The following is a 19,325-nucleotide window of genomic DNA, read 5'->3' as shown; positions in this document are numbered from 1 at the left end:
CGGGCCGGGGTGAGCCCGCTCCGCTCCACAGAGCAGCTTCCGCAGCCCCCCGGGCTGCGCCCGTGCTCCGCCGGCCGGAGCTGCTCCTCGTGGCTGCGGGCGGTCGGGCCGGGAGGGCAGCGCCTCCAGCGAGCCGGCGGTGCCTGCTCCGCCCGCTCCGTCTCCGCTTTCCGCCTCAGCACGAGCACAGCGCGCCGCGCCCCCGCCCCACCACAGGGCCCCCGTTCCTCAGCCCCGCCGCCCTCTGCGGCCTCGAGCCGGGATCGCGGAGCTCCGCGCCCGCCGCGCTGCCCGCTCGGCCCCGCCCGCTCGCGGCCTGACGCCGAGCACCCTGGGAGCTGTAGTCCCTTCTCCCAGAGCCGAGGGCGGGAGACCCGGGCAGCAGGACTACGACTCCCGGGAGGTCTCGGGAGAGAGGGTGGGGCAAGTCGGGGGCGGAGCGGGGACAGCTCCGGTGCTGATCTCGACGCGGGTTTGCCGGCAGAGCCGGGCGGGCGGCGGCGGCTGTTGGCGTGCGGCAGCGAGCGGCAGCGGGCGGGCGGCGGGGCCGCGCCCGGCGATGAGGCACGAAGCGCCCATGCAGGTCGGTCTCCGGGCCGGAGCGCAGCGAGGGGTGCGGCGGGCGCGGTGCAGCCGAGAGCCGGGACGGGGCAGGAGCCCCTCCGCCCGGGCCGCCGGGCCGGCTCTGGTGCTGCGGGCAGAGGGTGAGGGACACCCCTGGCGTGTAGGGGGCCCGCGGCGTGTGCGAGGGATCGTGTCCCCGGCAGGGAGGGCCCGTCGCGGGGCAGCGGGTGGGTTTCGGGTCACACTTGGGCACATGGAGCGGTGTTTTTCAGATACTGCCCCCGAGCGCCGGCCGCAGCTCTCCTGGGACTGACTGGCTGTCAGGTGCTGGCTGGGTGGTGAGCTGTACCGTGGTCCCGCCGAAGTGCACGGCAAGTTGGCACGATGCCTCCACCGGTGTAGTCATGGAGCAGTTGTCCACCTACACCGGGGAGAGGTGGCTCATGGCTAGAGCTGGGGGTAGCAAAGAGGTGCCCCTTCTCAGTTTTTATGTACGGAAAGATCATTTCAAAGGTGGCTGAGGGGAGGAAAAAATTAAGAAGTGGGACATAATTTGTAAATGATCTCCTTTCCCCAGGAAAGAAGTGAAAACAATTTTCCTTAGTTTTTCATATCCTGTTGTCACTGGCAGTAGGTATGTCTAGACAAGGTACATTTATAGCAGACACATCCAAACACAATGGAGATGGGCAATAGCAAGCCCTTACAGTGGGCTGCTGCTTACAGATATTTAAGAAGTTATTATAAAATTATGATAAAAAAGGCCAAACAAAGCTATTCGATACAGGAGTTTGCATGACAATTCAACTCCTATCACTCAGCAAAATCATTAGATATGTCAGTGTGAGTTCATAGTAGAAGCACTGGAGTACAAGAGCCTTCCAAGCCACTAAGTCTGCAGAGAATCTCAAATACACCATTTAGTTAACTAATCTAGCTGCATCTCGAGTCTGTAGTCCTCCTTCTGCCACTCCCCTTTTTTGGAAGTTTACTGTGGAAGCTTGTTCACTTGCTGGTTAGATGCTTACTAACCTCCAGCTCACAGGCACTAAGTTTATGCTATTGATACGATCCAGTGTCTGCTCCAATATATATATCAGTCTAAATAGCCCTTATAGCATCATGACCAGATTACTGTCCAGAGAAACAAGCTAATGTTTTGTTCACTGGATTTTTGTTTGGTTTGGTTTTGTTTTTATTTCTGCAATAAGATAATCTTCCTGTTGACCTTTCTGGGTGTTTTCCCATTTTAACATGACTTTCATAAACACACTTGATCAGAATTGTCACTAATGCTGTCTCATCAGTGCCCTAGACAGTGGCATTGGTATTTCACTTAGTCTCTTAGCCTGATGCAGCTTCCTTGGCAAACAAAAAGGTACACAGTCTTTCCTAGTCTCATGACTCTGAGTGCTGTGCTAAATAGGGTAAATGGCAGAAAGCTTTAGCCATCTCATTTTTATTCTTTCATATTCCCTAGTAAATCTAAATGTATTTCTTCTGGAGCACCTGGGCTGACACAGCTTTTATTTTTTTTTCTTTTCACAGCAGCACTATTTTGGTGGCCTCCTAATATCCTGTGTATACTAACCCTCTTAGGACTGTATCTCGTTTTGCCACTAATGCTACCTAGAGTGGGAATTAGAAATATGCTTCCTAAGATACCCTTTTTATAGACAAAGTAAATTTAGGTTCAAGAAAGGGAAATGAGGGATAATTCGCGAGCTCACCACAAGAATCCAAGTTGTCAAAACTGTTTTTTACTACCTTACATTCTATTCTCCTGGGCAGCTCCTGGCAGTGTGGCCATATTCATGCTAGTTTTGTTGATATGAAGCAAGTAGAGTTTCTCTGAAGTATTTTAAACCTGACATCCCAGTTTCTCCTTGGTATTCCCCAACTTTGCCTTTCAGTGTTCTGCTTAAAAAACCCCTTTGCATTTGTAACTACATGTTTCTAATAGTGCTGGGATACATTTACATATATACATGATTCTGACCCCTTAATACCTTCAAGCAGATAGGCTTTTCCTGTTGCTGCCAAGTACATTAGTTTACAAGCTGTGCTCTGCAGATGGCTGGCAATCAGTAAATTCCAAATAAGTGGCCGCTGCATTGTCTACTGAACCTTGTTAATTCTTATTAATTGGTTAAAAAATAAATGATTAAGATTTGTGAGAATTGGCTCTGCTCTGCTCTGATATCTGTGGATATCAATGTTGAGATCACACCAAAAATACAAGAGAGTAAGCAGCTTGCCCAAGATGTAGAAAAGAAGAAAACAAAAGCCATAGGATGCCTCTGAAAGAGTTAAGATTAAAATCCAGTCCCTAGATTAGTCTGATATTTCACCTCAAAACTAATTAATTTCTTCATGGTTGGGTTATTTGTCACAGTGTTCTTATACATAGGGATTTTGGTAATATTTTAACTACTCTGATGATGTCAGTTGATCTACGCATGAAAGACAAGGATGTGCAGTGAGTTTCACTCACTTCCACATCCTACATACAGTTTGGTAAGTTAGAGTCATTGAATTTTTCCATTGTATTCCATTGTTTCAATCTCCATTGATTATGTTTGGCTAAATATATTTTGCAAAAGGCGGAAAGATTGCCTTGCAAAAGGCTGCATATGCAGGAAACTCTGTTTTTATACTAAAATACCAGCTAAATTCAGCTGCTCTATAGAAAGAAATAGAAGTGTATATATTTCTACCCTGTATGTAGGAAAGAACCATTTCTCTTTCCACTGCACCTATGTGTGTATCAACGCTGGTCAGTCAGTGCTGTTCCACTCTCATCTGACCAAAGTGATCTATTAAAAAGGACCTCAGTTACCCACTTTCAGAGGCGGGCTTAAGAACACTAGACAGAAAGAGAGTGTTGCACTTTTAAACAACTTTAAGTTCGCTAATCAGTCTCTATCCTCACTGTGCATAGGAGGAAGATATTTCCTCTGGACTTCCTAATGATCTTTTCCTTTAAGATATGACTGTTATTAGAGCTTTTAAAAGGAACCAGCTTATTTGCTAAAGGCGTGAAGGAATAAATCTCAATGTTTTCAATGTCAGGCTTTTTTGCCTTTTGCACCATATTTTCCAGGGGCCAATCATCCTATACTAAGCATGCATAGTGGAGTGCATATGTAAGTGCAAACTAAAGTTGTGTGCAGGCCAGGAATGCCACAGCATCCTGCGGTGCTCAAGTAAGAAATCTGTTCAAATTGATTCTCCCAGAGAATGAGGCCTGCCAAGGCATAAAGAGTCGCATAGCCAAATGTTTTGTTATAATCATGAAGGTGGCAGGTAAACACAGTTTTTCTGTCATTTGTTCTCAATCCTGCTCTGTTTTCACCTCTTCTTTTGGGATCAAGGAAACAGCTAAACATGAGACTTGGAAAGCACCTGGGTCTGAACAGAAAACGCTTCTTAATGATTGGACTTGCTTATGCCCTTAAATAATCTATGTTTAAGGAGTTTAGAGATGTGCTGTAAGCAGGAAAGCATACAAAGCTATCCTTTATTTGTCCTTGCACTATATTCAAACTGGCAACATAACTGCTTCTGGCTTTGATAAGGAGCAAGCATCTGAGATCTCCTGTCTATCGGTTTTCTGTTCATTGTCTTGAGCTTAGACTTCTCAGTTGACTCTCAAGTCTGTCCGAAGTCCTGTAGGAAATGGTTTGACTGCTTTTGGTGCTAATCAAAATAATTTGCATTTTCTCTTCAATTTTACCAAATAAGGGCAAAATTGTACTGAAGAGAAAACTCAGCGTGTTTTGTTGAAAGTGATTCTTGTTTAATATATACATTTAACCTTTGGGAAAAGAACTTGGTCAACATAAAGGTATGCATTTTACCTTATTGAAAACAGAATATTGTAACATTAGCGAGGTTTATTTGGTTCTCATCCATGTATGTAATGTTTAATTATACGTGGTAACACAGCATTCCTAGTGATTGCTTCCAGCATAACTTCCAAAGGTGGAACCATAGCATCATCACAATCTTCTTCATATTTTACATATACCTCCAATAGTAGGGAAAAGTACTGTCAGGAGTGAACTGTCATATTATTACCTTGGGAAGTGGATTACAGTGCATTGCATACTTAATTTTTAAGTCAACAGCTTGCATTTAAGAAAGAGAAGCGCTACAGGCTTATTCAAAAAGTTCAAGAGGACCAAGCATCTGTATTTCCCTTACAGTCAGCAGAAATACAGATGTATTTCTTTAGCATATCATTTAGATTGTGAGCATAATGTGGATTGTGCTTGGAGGAATTTGTCTTGTTTGCTTACTACAGAATGAGTGAGTTTGGGAAGTAATGGCAAAGTTTTAGCAACTACACAGAGTTTGATGTTTCTTTACACTAGTGCAGGCTCATTGGGGTTTTGGACAGGAGAAAGGACCACTGTCAGTAGTCTAGGGAGACTGGTTCACTAGACTAAAGTCAGTCTCTCTGAACAATTTCAATTATGACCTCACTAATCCTCTCGGAGAAATTAGTCCTTTCCTATGCCTTTCTTATACCTTTTGTGTCCTGTAATAAGTGGACATACTCCTGCCACTGAAATAAAAATAGCTTGAATTCTATGTTCAACATGCCTGTAATTCTGTCTATGATACTGCAAGTAACGACTCTGTAAGTTTACGGCACAGTGAAAGTGTTGAGTTTTTAATTTTTTTTTTCAGAAATGTTAAGGAAACTGCTGAATGAGTAATGCATGTAACCACACTAATTTAGAGGGGTATTGAAATTCCTGTGGGTAAAATCTGTATTTAAAACTATCCACAGGAAATACATTAGTACTCAGGAAGTCTACACAATGTACATGGTTTAGCAAGACTATTATTAGAATCCAGGTCTCCTGATTTCCCTGCTCACTGAATCATACTGTTTCTGAAGTGTTAGGCATTAAAGTACGTGGGGATGAGTTGGAAGCTTCATAGGATTCAGGGCAGCAAATGGATGAAAGCTTAAACCTCTTTTTGTGAATCTTAAGCTGGTTGAAGAAGCTATGTGAAAGGCTTCCTAGGAGATGTGGAAAGATGTGAAAGGCTTCCTAGGAGATTCAGGAAAGAATATGATATTCCTCCTTGATACAAGGGGTAACTACTGCTTTCAGCTGCAGCACAAGAGAGGAGAGCCATAAGGGCAGTGGAAAAGCCTGCTGTAGTGGTCACACATCTGGAACCCACAGCCACTGCAGTCTTTGGTCTGATAGAACTCATTGACTTGTTGTTGCAAACTCTATGTAACATCAGCATGCCCTGTGTTATGCTGCTTTACAGCAACTTGTGAGTAGACTCATTTGATCAATATTTGATTTCCTTTTTCTTGTGTTCTAAGCAAAATATCTCCAAATAGTTACACAATACAGGACAGTAATGAAAGTTTCTCTCTTTTCTATAGAAATAATCAAGCTGAAAGATTAGTAATGTGTATGCTTGACAATATTCAGGTTGTAATTCTAAATCTTTGTTGCATAGCTGTGGAAGAAATGAATAAATTTTAAGGCCAATGCAAACACTCAGGTTGAAGTGTGTAGGTCCCCAATACTACATTTAATGAAGAAGGTAATGCTGAAATAGAATTCTGAAATAAAATACTTCCTACTCTATTATTTATGAAATATATATATCTGAAACCGTATTTTCTATTAAAAACTTTAATAGAAAATTCATTGCTACTTCCAATGTCTTCTTCAGAGATTTTGGTCTCCATTCCTGTATGCCTCTTCAGTAGCCCAAAGAAGCTGGCATTGTATTTTTGATGCTTTGAGATAGCAGAATTATCTAAAATATTATACAGTAACTAAAATTTTGCTGAGAGTGTGGTTAGTGCACAGCTGTCATCCTGGTTCCAATTGTCCTTTCTGATTGCCCAAATGCATTCTGAGATGCCTAAATTAGAAAGGTTTTACATGAGCTGCTTTTCTGTAAGCCTTTATGTTAGGTTATGGTGTCTGTCGTTCTGTCTCAAATCAGCATGCAAAAGTGTTGTTCAATCAAAGAACTTCCACAGACTCTCAAAATACTTGATAATTTTTCTTGAAAACTCAGCTGAAACACTCTAAGCTCTTTATTTTTGCCATTTCTTTTTGAGCAACCTAGGTAGAACTTGGGTCACATTTTCACTCTAATCTAATTTTCATGAAAGCCTAAGGTATACTTTTTAGAAATAGAATCCATGAACTTTGAAGTCCCTAGAGCAAAATAAGTTGCTCTTTACAGTATTCAGTAATCTGTGCTTATTCAGGTGTTTTATATGGATTAAAAACTGTATTTTAAGGACTCAGATTTCAAATGTTGATGTCATCCAGCAGGACCTTGACACAGTTGGGAGATGGGCCACTGCAAACCTCAACAAGGCCAAATATAAAGTCTTACACCTGGTTCATGGCAATCCCAGGCACACCCACAGGTTGGGCAGAGAAGTGATTGAGAGCAGCCCGGTGGGGAAGGGCTTGGGGGTGGTGGCTGATGAAAAACTCACCATGAGCCAGCAGTGAGTACTCCCAGCCCAGAGAGCCAAGGAAATCCTGGGCTGCATCCAAAGCAGCATTGGCCAGCAGATGAGAGAAGGGTTCTACCCCTCTGCTCTGCTCTGCTGAGACCCCACCTGGAGCACTGCATCCAGCTCTGGTGTTCCCAGCACGATGACAAGGAGTTGTTAAAACAAGTCCAGAGGAGGGCCAGGAGGTTGGTGAGAGGGCTGGAGCACCCCTGCTATGAGGATGGGCTGAGCAAGCTGGGGCTGTTCAGCCTGGGGAAGAGAGGGCTGTGTGGGGACCTCACAGACACCTTCCAGTACCTGAGGGGGCCTACAGGGAAGCTGGAGAGGGATTCTCTGACAGGAACTGGAGTGCCAGGGCAAGGAGGAATGGGTACACTCTGAAAGAGGGAGATTTAGGTTAGATATTAGGAAAAAATTATTTACTGTGAGAGTAGTGAGATACTGGCACAGGTTGCCCAGAGAGGTGGTGGATGCTCCAGTCTGGTTCAAAGCCAAATTAGACAAGGTCTAGAACAACCTTGTCTAGTGGGAAGTGTTCCTGGCAGCAGGATTGGGACTAGATGATCTTTAAAATCCCTTCCAAACCTTAATATTTGATTAATCTAACTGCCACTTATGATGATGTTGCATTAATATTGCAAATTCAAATAACTACAGAATATATTAGTACTCAAAAAATATCAAGACTTTATTTCAGAGGTGTATATACTCACTATTTAATGGTATGATAACTAAAAGCTGCTGAAGGAGGAGAAATACTTTGAATAAATTTTTAGGGATGGCAAAAGATAGCAACATACTTACAGTAAAATAAATGGTTCAAGAATTTTATTAGATGTAAAAATTGCTAAGCTTCTGTTTGAAAATATACCTCCTGTGTCAAAAGGAAGCATTGATATCTTATTTCTCTCTTATACAAATGAAGTGTCATTGTATTTTCACCATCAATTCATCACATTTTCTGAAAACAAGTATTTTTAGTAATATACTAAGAATTGTCCCAGACTTTTAGAATTCATATTATTTTTGTTTTTTTACCCGTCACCAGTCATTTTTAAATCCTCTATTGCTAGCAGAACTACTACTAGATACAAGAATCACAAAAAATAATTAGATCTCTGTGCATTTCCTGAAGTTCACATTGAAGCATATACATGACAAGTCTTTCAAGAAGATATTCTTCTTGAGCTTCATTGATACCTGGTACAAAAAAACTCCAATAAAATTGAAATGTTTCCATTTTTTATTATAAAAGGGACAATAAGATATTTCTTTTTTATTTTGAATTACAGATGGCATCTGTTCAAGATTCCAGATATGGCCAGAAAGATACATCTGACCAGAACTTTGACTACATGTTCAAACTGCTCATTATCGGCAACAGCAGTGTTGGAAAAACCTCCTTTTTGTTCCGATACGCTGATGATTCCTTTACATCTGCATTTGTCAGCACGGTTGGGATCGATTTCAAAGTAAAAACGGTTTTCAAAAATGAAAAAAGAATTAAGCTACAGATTTGGGTAAGCTAAAAAATAATTCTGTGAATTAAGCAAACTGTAGTAGTTTTGATAGCATTTACGCAACTGCAGGTTTGCACTGAGTGTCATAACCCTTATATATTTAGAGAGTGAGAGCATAGGAATGAAATAGCAGTTAATTACTTCTTGCATAATTTTTCTGTCTTGAATATTAGAGTGCAAACAGTATTTTTAAGGTATTGAAGTACAGTTCTTTATCATTAATTAAATTCCTTTTGGAAATAATACAGATTGACACATATTAATATCTGGGTAGTGAGCTATAAATGTCTGTGCAATATGTAGACTATTTAAACTGATACATGTGATATTGAAGTACCTCAAAACACCAATTTTAAGATCTAGTGTCTTCCCATAAAAAATTATGAATGCATGTGTGAGCTGTAATAGTGGATGCATAACAGAAGGCATCATTTTTTGCACTGTCATCCTGATCATCTGAAACATCTTCCATCTTCTGTTGAGGAAGGAAACTTGTGCAAAGAGATAGTGTTACCCAGGCATACAAACCCCTTCATTCCTTGCCTATGCCTTAGAGACAGTAGAAAGATACTCAGTGGAGAAAAACGAGATGAGAGGGAATAGGTTTCCTTTTCCACTAGTTCTCATCAGAAATAAATGATAGCCAAAACTTGTTCCATAGAATCATAAAATATCCTGAGTTGGGAGGAACACCACTCCCGGGTCTGCACAGAACCAACACAACAATCACTCCATGTGCCTGATAGTTCTGTCAAAAACTTCTTGAATTCTGGCATATATGATGCTGTGACCACTTCCCTGGTGAGCCTGTTCCAACACCCAAGCACCCTCTGAAAAAGGTGAAAAACCTTTTCCTAATATTCAGCCTAAAGCTCCTGTGATACAACTTCATGCCATTCCCTTGGGCCCTGTCACAGGTCACAGAGAGAAGAGGTCTGTGCCTGCCCCTCCTCTTCCTCTCACAAGGAAGTTGTAACTGCAGTGAGGTCTCCCCTCAGTCTCCTCCAGGCTGAAGAGACCAGGTGACCTCAGCTGCTCCTCATATGGCTTCCCCTCAAGGCCTGTCCCATTTCTTCTTTGTATGCTTTCTAATACCTTTCTGTCCTTTTTGTATTATGGTGGCCAAAACCACACACAGGACTTGAGGTGAAGCTGGCCAGTGCTTTATGGAGTGGCTACCTGGAAGAGAGGCTAGACTAGATTAGGAGAGTAAAAGCAAGTATTTATTGAAGGCCTTCGAAAGGTGTACCTAGGGCCTCAGAAGCCTCCAAGAGGCTACACCCAGGATGGATACTGGTCAGGATCTGTTTTTCACACAGATGTGTTTTGTCTGTTTACATATCAGGGGTTAATCCTCCAATTACATCTTCAGGTAATGAAGTCATATACCCCCGGTTTGGTCCCACCCCCAGCTCACTTTGGTTTGTACTTTCAGGGCCTGAGACAGTAAGGTGTCCTTCAGCTTCAGGCCTAGGGGAATTGTTTTCTCTGACCCAAATCTGAAGACAGTAGCTAACACTCTATATAAAGTTTTAGAGTTATACATCAAAGCAGTACAGAATTTGAAAAATTTAAAAGCTAAAATCCTAAGGCGTCATTCCCCTGAAAGCCATAATTCCTCTAGGCCAGAGAAATGCTGAGCAAAGTAGGAGAATCCCTTCCCTTGCCCAGCTGTGTCTGGTGCACCCCAAGACATGGCTGGATTTACGACAGATTCACTGATACATCCCCTCATTCTTGGATGATAGGGTGATACTAAAAGGAGAGGGAGAAATAGCAAAACCTTTAGTAATGTGGAGCTAGAGCTGCAGATCTTCCTGGTGTTCTTGAGGACTTAGAGCAGTGTTTCCTTTGTGAAATGTTTGTAAGAGCCTTAAACCCCAGATTTTCCATTTAATTTTTTTTTTTAATGAATACGAATAATTTAAAATTCATTTAACAATAGGCAGCCATTTGGTCTCAGAAAATCTTGGTTCAAATCTGACCAGTTCATCTAACATGATTTAAACAGCAGATAAATTGAATATTTTCTTAATATAGTACAATGCACAATTTCCCAAGTTTCTCTAGGTTCTATCTCATTAGATTTTAGCCCTTGGTATCTCAAATAATTTATTGTTCTGTCTCCTTTAGGAACTAGAACATAGACTTTTTGCCTCTCAATGTTTTTATGCTCAGGTTATCACTATTGTCATTATTACAACGGTGGTGTATATATACAAACACTTATATATATATATATATATATATATATATAAAGTATATATTTATATATTTATATATATAATAAATACTTATATAAATATATAAATAAAGTGTAAATATATATATAAAGTGTATATATATAATATATATAAAGTGTAAATATATATATAAAGTGTATATATATATAAACACTTCAATAACATGCTGATTTCATTTCAGTCATTTAATGTTGGAGATTGCAATTACAGAACATTTTTTTTTATAATGGAGCAATAAAATTGTGTTCATATTGCAGTTTTTACACTGTTCTTCTTTTAATTAATAAGTAACCATTAAGGTAGGTTTTATTGCTCATGTCTTTCCTAGCAAAAGCAGCAATGTTAGTTTACAAGGTTGTCATGTGATTAGTTTGACACCAGTATATTTTTTGCCTCTCTATGTCAAAAATATGTGCTTAGCTCAAAGCTGTCCAGTGATCTAGATGTGTTATGGTCTATTCCTGGCATAGATGGGATGTAGCAGCTGTATTCTTCCCAGTTGTAGCAAATTGTATTTTGTTGTTCTTTGCATGGCATTAAAATCAGAGCCCAAAGAGGCTATGACAGTTCTTGCCTGAAAAAAACAAAATGATTGAAACAAACCCAAGAGCTCTGTGTTCCTTAAGGAAACAGAGGATCAGAGCCTACGAGAGACCTTCCTATTTGAAGACTCATGTGCCAGGATGTGGGGTTAGAGACAAGACTTCAGATCACACTTTCATAGGAAAGGGTTTAATCCGAGCCAGCACTGCATCTTTATTTGTATTGGTTGCTTTCTTTAGTGTTCCACTAAATTTCTAATGCCAGTTCTTAAAAGGCCTTATCATTGCCAAATTAACTCAAATTTGTTTGTGCTTTTTAGATGGAGTGTTCTGTGTTGGAGCACTGTGTTGCAGTTAAACTTGCAGTAAATTCTTTGATTTTTGCACCTCTGAAACCCTCAATAAAATTAGTAAGGGATCGCAGAAAACTATTCTAGTGCACAAAATCTGAAATAGAGCATTACTATCCTGTCTCCTAAGTTATATCCAGAGCAGAATTATTCTAAATAGGCATTGTCTATATTTGTAGCTTGTGTCTATATTATAATATACTTTTTTTTATTGGTTATGCAAATAACATTTTTAAATTAATAATGCTCTTGCACAATATCCATTTCCATTTAATTAATTAATTTATTTATGAAAGACAATTTATATTAGATAGAATATAAAATCAAATTAATCATAGCAAGTGCGATTTGATGATAAATCTGAGTAGAAGTATGAGGTTATAATACTTGCATGAAGTTATAACACTTCCCTCAAAATCAGTGACAACCTATTTGGTTGCATCATATGATAGCTGATGTTCAGCGTATATGAAATAAAATATTATTGAAAATCTCACAGTTTTGTAAACTCAGAAGACTGCAGATGCAACTTTAAAATGTGTTTTGAATGAAAAAATTAGAACTGAATTACTTTGCCATGCACTTAAGTGAAGAAATACATGCTGCTCTGCTATTCTTGCTTGACAATAAAATGCAGAAATATGTAAATAGTAATACTGTTAAGTCACTGAAATTCCCTATGTAGACACACAATCAATCAAATCCAATTTTTCAACTGTTACAATTTTGTACATATTCTTCTAGGTTAATGTTCCTGTTTAATGGCGCTTTCAACAAGATACTTTGTGTTCAACTTGAAGCCTGTTGGAATTTGCAGATTCCGTCAGAATGAGATTCTCATATGTTTGCCAGTGAAGGTTACAAGTTTGTTTAAAGTCAGCATGGGCACTCAAGGAAGCAGAGCCATTATTTAATAATAAAATTCATAGTGTATTATCATGGATGAATTAGGAAGGGTTATCAGAATGAGGTAGGTGGTCTTTACACACTGGGATGCCCTTCAAGTCTTTCTTTTATATGACGTTTTTTCTTGCTTGGAGGCAATAGTGTCTTATTCTTGAACTGTCTTCTTTCATTTTTCAAGTCAGGGAGAATGGGCTAGTCCTTGCTGTAATATCATTGTCAAATGGTCAGAAAGAGCCTGCTGGGAGCACTGTAACATTTGCTTCTTTTCCTTCTGAGCCAAACATCTTCTTTCCACAGTATTTTCTACTGGAATTGAAGGAAGTTCAGAGTTCAAGTGCTATATTGATTAGTGCTAGCACATTACCTTGTCACAGGACCACCATCTGGCCCTGAAATTTTGTTTCAAAGTACATTATAAGTGTGACAATCTGCTATGGACATTAGGAAGACAGAACATTAACATGTCTCTTTTAGAGGACAGGAATAAAAAAAAAAATGTGCTTCACCTAGGTAGGTATTGATTTCTCCATTGAAACTATACAAAAATTTTTAAAGAAAAGTTGTCTGTATGCAGCACATACAGACACAGGATAAAAATCCATTAAAGGGCTTTAGGATGTTTTACAGTGTCAAATAATAAAAAGTAATATATTTTTCCTCCATTTGTTTTGAATTAGTAATATTAAAGGAAAGAGCTGAAACTAGTAGGCTGTAAGATTTTCTCACTTTCAAACTTACACTGAATTTTAAAAAATGATTTCTGAATATTAATTCAGACAAAAATACATTATAACTGAAACTATTAAAAGCTCAAATGTGTCTAAATCAGAAAATAAAAATAAGAACCTTTTAAATCTATCTGTAGCTGTAGTGTTATAAAGCCCTGCAATACTTTTGTGAACTGTCAATGATATAATACAAATAAAAACCTGCAATAGTTTATGTACAAATTATAGGCTTATTCTAAACAGTAGAATTTGCTAGCTAACATGTCAAAATAAACCATAGAATAAGGAGGAAAAAATAAGGAAAAATAAAGTCCAGATACTGGCTCTTGGAAGAAAGCATAAAATTTGCAAAGACAGGTCAATATATTTAGTTGACAGTTTATCCATACCTTGTCTTTTGCTTATTTTTAAAATTTACTTGATCGGAAGCCTCAGTGATTTCAAACTGATCTCGGTCCAAATTTTGTCTGAGGAATAAAGTATCAAGTTTTCCCTCTGTGATCTGTTTATTGCACAGAGGAGTTATTACTGCATTCATACAATGATATCTGATTGTAGCATTTTGGTACAAATATCAAATAAGAATATTGCACGGCCTTTTGCTGCTTAGATGGCTTTTCTCTGGAAAAGCTTCAAGGACTGGGTGCAATAATCACTTGGAAAGATGTCCTCCTAGAGAAGACAGGATAAGCGCTGCTTGTGTCAGCATTTCCTTCTCAGAAGTGTCTGTGACAGTTTCATTTGATACCCGAAATGTTGCTTCCTTCACATCAACAGCTTCTATAAATCATCATAGGGCTTAGGGACTAAGTGAGGACTAGGTTGTGTAAGCTGACTCAGAAAATGCAATTTCATCATTCAGTAACTAAATTTATTAGAACTATTAAAATATCTATAAATATTAGGCACCTGATTTTTTCTTTACAAGCTTCCTAACAGTCCTTTAGCAGTAAATAGAATTCAGATTAAAAAAAAAAAAAAAGGGTGTAGAGCATGTGTGTGTGTGTGTGTGTGTTTGTGTGTGTGTGGTAGAAGGGTCTGTAGAGTACCAGTATGCATGAATATTGTCTTGATACTGAAGTCTTTGCAGAGTATTCTGCAGTAACTTAAAAGTGTAGAGGCAGTGCAATATTGCAGAAATACCCTGAAACACTGACTGGGGCTATAAGAATCAGTTCAAGAGTCACTAAATACACTGGTTCAATAGAAAGATAGTGAAAGCTGAAGCACTAAAAGTGGAGGTAGGAGTAGCATGTGGAGAAAGAGGATAGCAAATGTAGCAAGTATTTCATCACAGGATTTTCAGTCACATCTGTCTCATCTGAGTGTTTTTAATTCCTATGATAGCCAGTGCAAACTGTATTTCATTATTCCTTTGTCAGTTGCTGGTGACAATGTATTGCTGCTACTTTGAATACACAATCTTTTTAGATGATGATAGTAAGTCTAATATTGAAAATGAAACTTCTTCATCTCAGCATGAAAATCAAATGTGTATACTGTAATACATCAGACAAAGTGATTTGATGAGAGTAATGTAGAATCATAGAATGTGCTGAGTTGGAAAGGACCCATCAAGACTGTAAAGTCCAACTCCTGGCCCTGGGCAGGACACCCCAAGAGTTACATCATGTGCTTGAGAGCACTGCCCAAGTGGTGGCATGACCACTTCCATGGGGACACCATTCCAGTGCTGGAATTTGAGATTTCTCTGGATTCAGCTATATTAGTAAGTGACACATTCTAAGACTGACCTTAGGCACTGGTGTTCAGCTGGTATGGAATAATTTTTGTCCATATGTTTAAACTCTTTCAGTCTCTGAAAGAGAATGAACACATCCTGATCTTGTATGGGAAAGGGCTCTGTCCTGTGTTAAGTCCTGGACCCTGCCCAGGGGCTGCTAGTGCTTGCAAACCTGGGTCAAAGCTTCTTGTAACAACTTAATTTGCTGTTACAGACATGGCCTGAAAGAGCAGCACCTCCAGGCAGGCACGAGTAGGGCTGACCTGTCCACTGTGATAAGCAGTGCAATATGTTCACAAAAGTTGGTCTGTTAGAAGGTCCTGAAGGAACCATCCCTGAGAAAAGATGGTTAATGGGTAATGTGGTTTTGACAGATGGAATGCTGTAGTCTTTCTGGACTTTTCCTGTTAGCTGAAACAACGGGAAATTCTGGGAAGCTTTTGTTTCATTTTGAAGATGCCCTTCAACAGGGAAATGTTATCCAGTTGTAGTTGGATATGGTTTGCCTGAATTATTTAATTTCTCCTATTTTGCTTATTTCTGCACAATGTGAATCACTGAAGAGCCTGAAAGTTTTGGGGTAGGATCCTATTTTCATGATGCAGTATTATTTCATATGGTGCTTCTTAGAAATTCATTGAGAGTACTTCCACTTATTTGCAAGTCATATTTGGTAGACTTTATTTCTCAGAAACACTTGTGAAATTTATTAATGATTATTTTTGTTTAATTTTTTTTAACCTTATTTTCCATAGCATCTGGAGTTGTCAACAGCAGATATTGAAAATTTGTACAGTCAAAGGAAAGCCTATTATAGTACAGACAGAAGTATTGTAAGATCTATCACACAACCACCGGGAGTTTTTAATCTCTGTATTGCTTTAAAGGAGTCTTAGTTAATTTCAGAAGTTGTATATTTCCTAAAAGTAGTAGTTATTAGTCCTCTCTTTACCTTGCCCTGTTTATTCTGTATTCTGTTTACTGTACTTTTCTGTTTATATTAAAACTGCACCCATAGGTCCAATTCAGTTACCATCATCTTAGGTAGGTAGCCTAGAAAGAAATTGTTGAAAGAGTTCACTTTCAGCCATTCAAGTGGTAATGAACAGTAGGAAGGGGAGATGCTGCTTCCTAAAAGAAGACAACACAGTTTGTCTGTTCTCTAAACTTTAGTACATACTGGTAATTTAAATAATCTCTATAATGTATAAAAATATAAATAACTACTATAGATTAAATGTTAAAAGCAGCAGAGCAGAGGAAAATATAAGCAGAGACTGGAAAGATACTATGTGTGCAGCTATTGGAAGTTTGACTGCAATAGCTCATACTATGAGGGAGGATGTGAGAGAAAGCACTAAGAATCTGGGTGAAAATGGGACCAAGAGTTTATGAATTAGGGCACCATAAATGGTGTGAAAAATGAGATACTACATGTGAGAGTTGGTATTATTTCTTTGCACACTACAAAACACTACAAAATCACACTATAAAAGTGCTAAAAGATGTGATACTGCTGTCTTTTACTGGAAAACCCAGAATTGTACTCACTAAAAATTTTTTGCAACACGTACTGCCTTGGGAAATATTTGATGTGTAAAAGTATAGATGCATCCTTTATAAACAATACATATCTTGTAAAACTAACTGCATTTCTTGTATGGAACCAGGGTTCAATCTTCAGTACCAAAGATCTTGGCAATGTAAAAGGCATATTCCATTCAGACTTCAGTGCAAAGAGCACATGATGTACACTTTATGGGACAGGCCATGTTGGCCAAGGAGTGTACTTTTAAAAATTCATATGCAATTTATGTAAAATGCAGCACTGGCTGTTCAAATATTTATGAGATATTACAATTTTATTGCTATTAAAAAGTGCCTGTCTTGAGGGTTTTAAACACTGTCTCTAAACCAACTCAAAAAAATGGATGGTGACCATAAGTTCAGCACCCTATCTAGGTAGTCCTTTGTCTTTGCTGCATGGTTGCTCTAAAATGCACACCAAAGTGGTTGCAAATTCCTGGCCTCAAATAGTCTGGAGAGGAAATGTGAGTCAGTTCTGCAATGTCAGTTCTGCAACTGCAACCAGCATTAAGTTCCACTATTTTTCTCAATATTCCAACAGCTTTTTTGAAAGCCTTCTGTAGAGTCTTGGGTCAAGGATTTCACTATTTTACGAAGTCCTGTGCTTTATAGAACCCTCCAATACTTCATATTGCTGGACTTTAAATATTCTTTGATAAAGACACCTATTATTAGAAAAAAATGATACATCTGTATTCAAAAGCCTATATGAATTGGAAAGAAAAGCTGTCATTTATCATAATTGAGATTCCAAATAAGGTTTATCTCACTGTTAAACTTCAAGCCTATGTGGGAATTCTTTAAGAGAAACTTAGCTAGTGTAAGATCCTTTCCAGAACACTTCTAGCATTCTGGAAAGTGTGTCTTAGGCAGTTTTCTTCATTGGACTCCAGGGAAATGCATCCTGCCATGTTCTAGGCCAGCAAATCATTAAACTGCCACAATTCAAGGAATTGCAGCTCCCCCTGACCTGTGACCAGACTGCCTTCTGGTATAACCTTTTTATAGCTGCCTTTGCCTGCCATGTAATGATCTGCAAGTCACCAGCTTGTGACTGTCAGAAAGCATATAGCAGTGGAAGAACTGTCATGAACCAGCACTTGCACACATGCAAATGTCATATAAATGTTACATAGGCCCCGTAAGAGCTGGAGATGAGAAAAGGAAAGAGAAGATAGAAGAGTATTTAATAGCTGTGTATCTGAATATCGAGATTTTTGTTTTGTTTTGTTTTGTCTTGTTTTCTTCAAAGGAGTTAAGGTGGGAAATAAATAATAAAAGGAATGATTTTGCTGTGGGATCTGGATCAATAACAGTTACATTGGACTAAATTTGAAAAATAAATAAGCTATTTTATTTGTACAAGTTCAACTGAATTCAGAGAATCTAACAGTATACTTTTAAACCTGAATGCAACTTATACTTACGAAGTTATCATTTTAATAAGCAAAACTAAGCCTATTTCTAAAATGAAATTAATGTTGACAGCATTCCTAAAAGTGAAATCAACTGTGCTGTGAGGTTCCATGAACCATTTTAGCAGCAAATGATAACATCTATACAGTTGCAGTGAATCTACAAAGAAAAACAAAATAAATGAAGCCCATACAGGCTCTTTGCTGAATTTTAATAAGATTCATGTTGTAGATTAGAGCAAAACGTTGCACTCTTGCTGTGCAGTTGTTGCTTTGAAATCACAGGACCAGAGCCTTGGACAGGAGCCATAATGTAAATACCATGAAAATGGGAGTGTAGAGATAATATTTAAAGCTTACTTTTGCCCTCTCCTGCTGCTCAATACAAGCTGTTTCCCTGAACTATGTTAGAACATCTTGAAGTTGTTCTGAAATTATGCTGGGTTGAAAGAGACCCAAGCTGAGGGAGGATATGGGGGTCACACAAAAGGAACTAATTTCTACTTAATGCTAGTCAATTTGCAGTTTTTCAGGAAGTAAGCTTCATTGCATTTTGTAAGAGCACGGAGCCATCAGGGTCTCTGAGTCATATGAGGATGTTTGTAGTAGCTTGCATAGTAGCATATATAATGGACAGTGCATACAGATTTTACATGTGAAATTATGGTATCAAACAAAACAGCATGTCTGTAGAATTTAGCTCTGTATTTACATTGATATCTGTTGGTCAGATAAGAAAAAGCAGTTAGCATATCAGTTGCAATTTTTTTTTCTACTAGGGAAACTGCTTTTTCCACTTTTCTTTCTTTTCAGTGTAGTTTAAGGCTAATCTCCTTCAATCTTTCCTGAATAAACATATTGTTATATCATAATCATCTTAGTATTTTCTGGTTTAACCCAGATTGTTTTATTACTCACTCTTCATAAACAAATTCTTTCCCCAATTTTTACCTCTTATGACTTTGTTTATTCATTAATTGCAGTTTGAGAAATACAGAGAAATTTTATCTAAATGAATTCAGTCAATAACTCAGATGGAAGTTGTCAATGGTGTAATTTGCTGACTTCTTTACTCTAAAATTAGTATAGTATCTATCTCTATATGATGGTAGCTGTATATATATGAAGAAAGTTCCTACTTTTCTGGCCATCAGGTCATTATTTTTGTATATTTATGGAAAGAAAAAGGAATTTAGGTCTGCCACA

General features: G+C 38.8%; 1 protein-coding gene across 1 annotated transcript in view; it reads left to right on the top strand.

Moving 5' to 3' along the window:
- The first annotated feature begins 425 nt into the window (after window positions 1–425).
- Window positions 426–19,325, top strand: part of RAB3C (RAB3C, member RAS oncogene family) — a 129,165-nt gene continuing 110,265 nt past the window's right edge. Inside the window, exons 1-2 of the mRNA XM_054652344.2 lie at window positions 426–583; window positions 8,377–8,604. Coding sequence (XP_054508319.2) covers window positions 560–583; window positions 8,377–8,604 — 252 coding nt within the window. The 5' untranslated portion in view covers window positions 426–559. The remainder of the gene's footprint in view (window positions 584–8,376; window positions 8,605–19,325) is intronic.

This window comes from Agelaius phoeniceus, chromosome Z (genome assembly GCF_051311805.1).
Source record: "Agelaius phoeniceus isolate bAgePho1 chromosome Z, bAgePho1.hap1, whole genome shotgun sequence".
Classification (NCBI taxonomy): Eukaryota; Metazoa; Chordata; class Aves; order Passeriformes; family Icteridae; genus Agelaius; species Agelaius phoeniceus.
The sequence above is the reverse complement of the archived record's forward strand: the minus strand, read 5'-3'. Positions and strand labels throughout refer to the sequence as shown.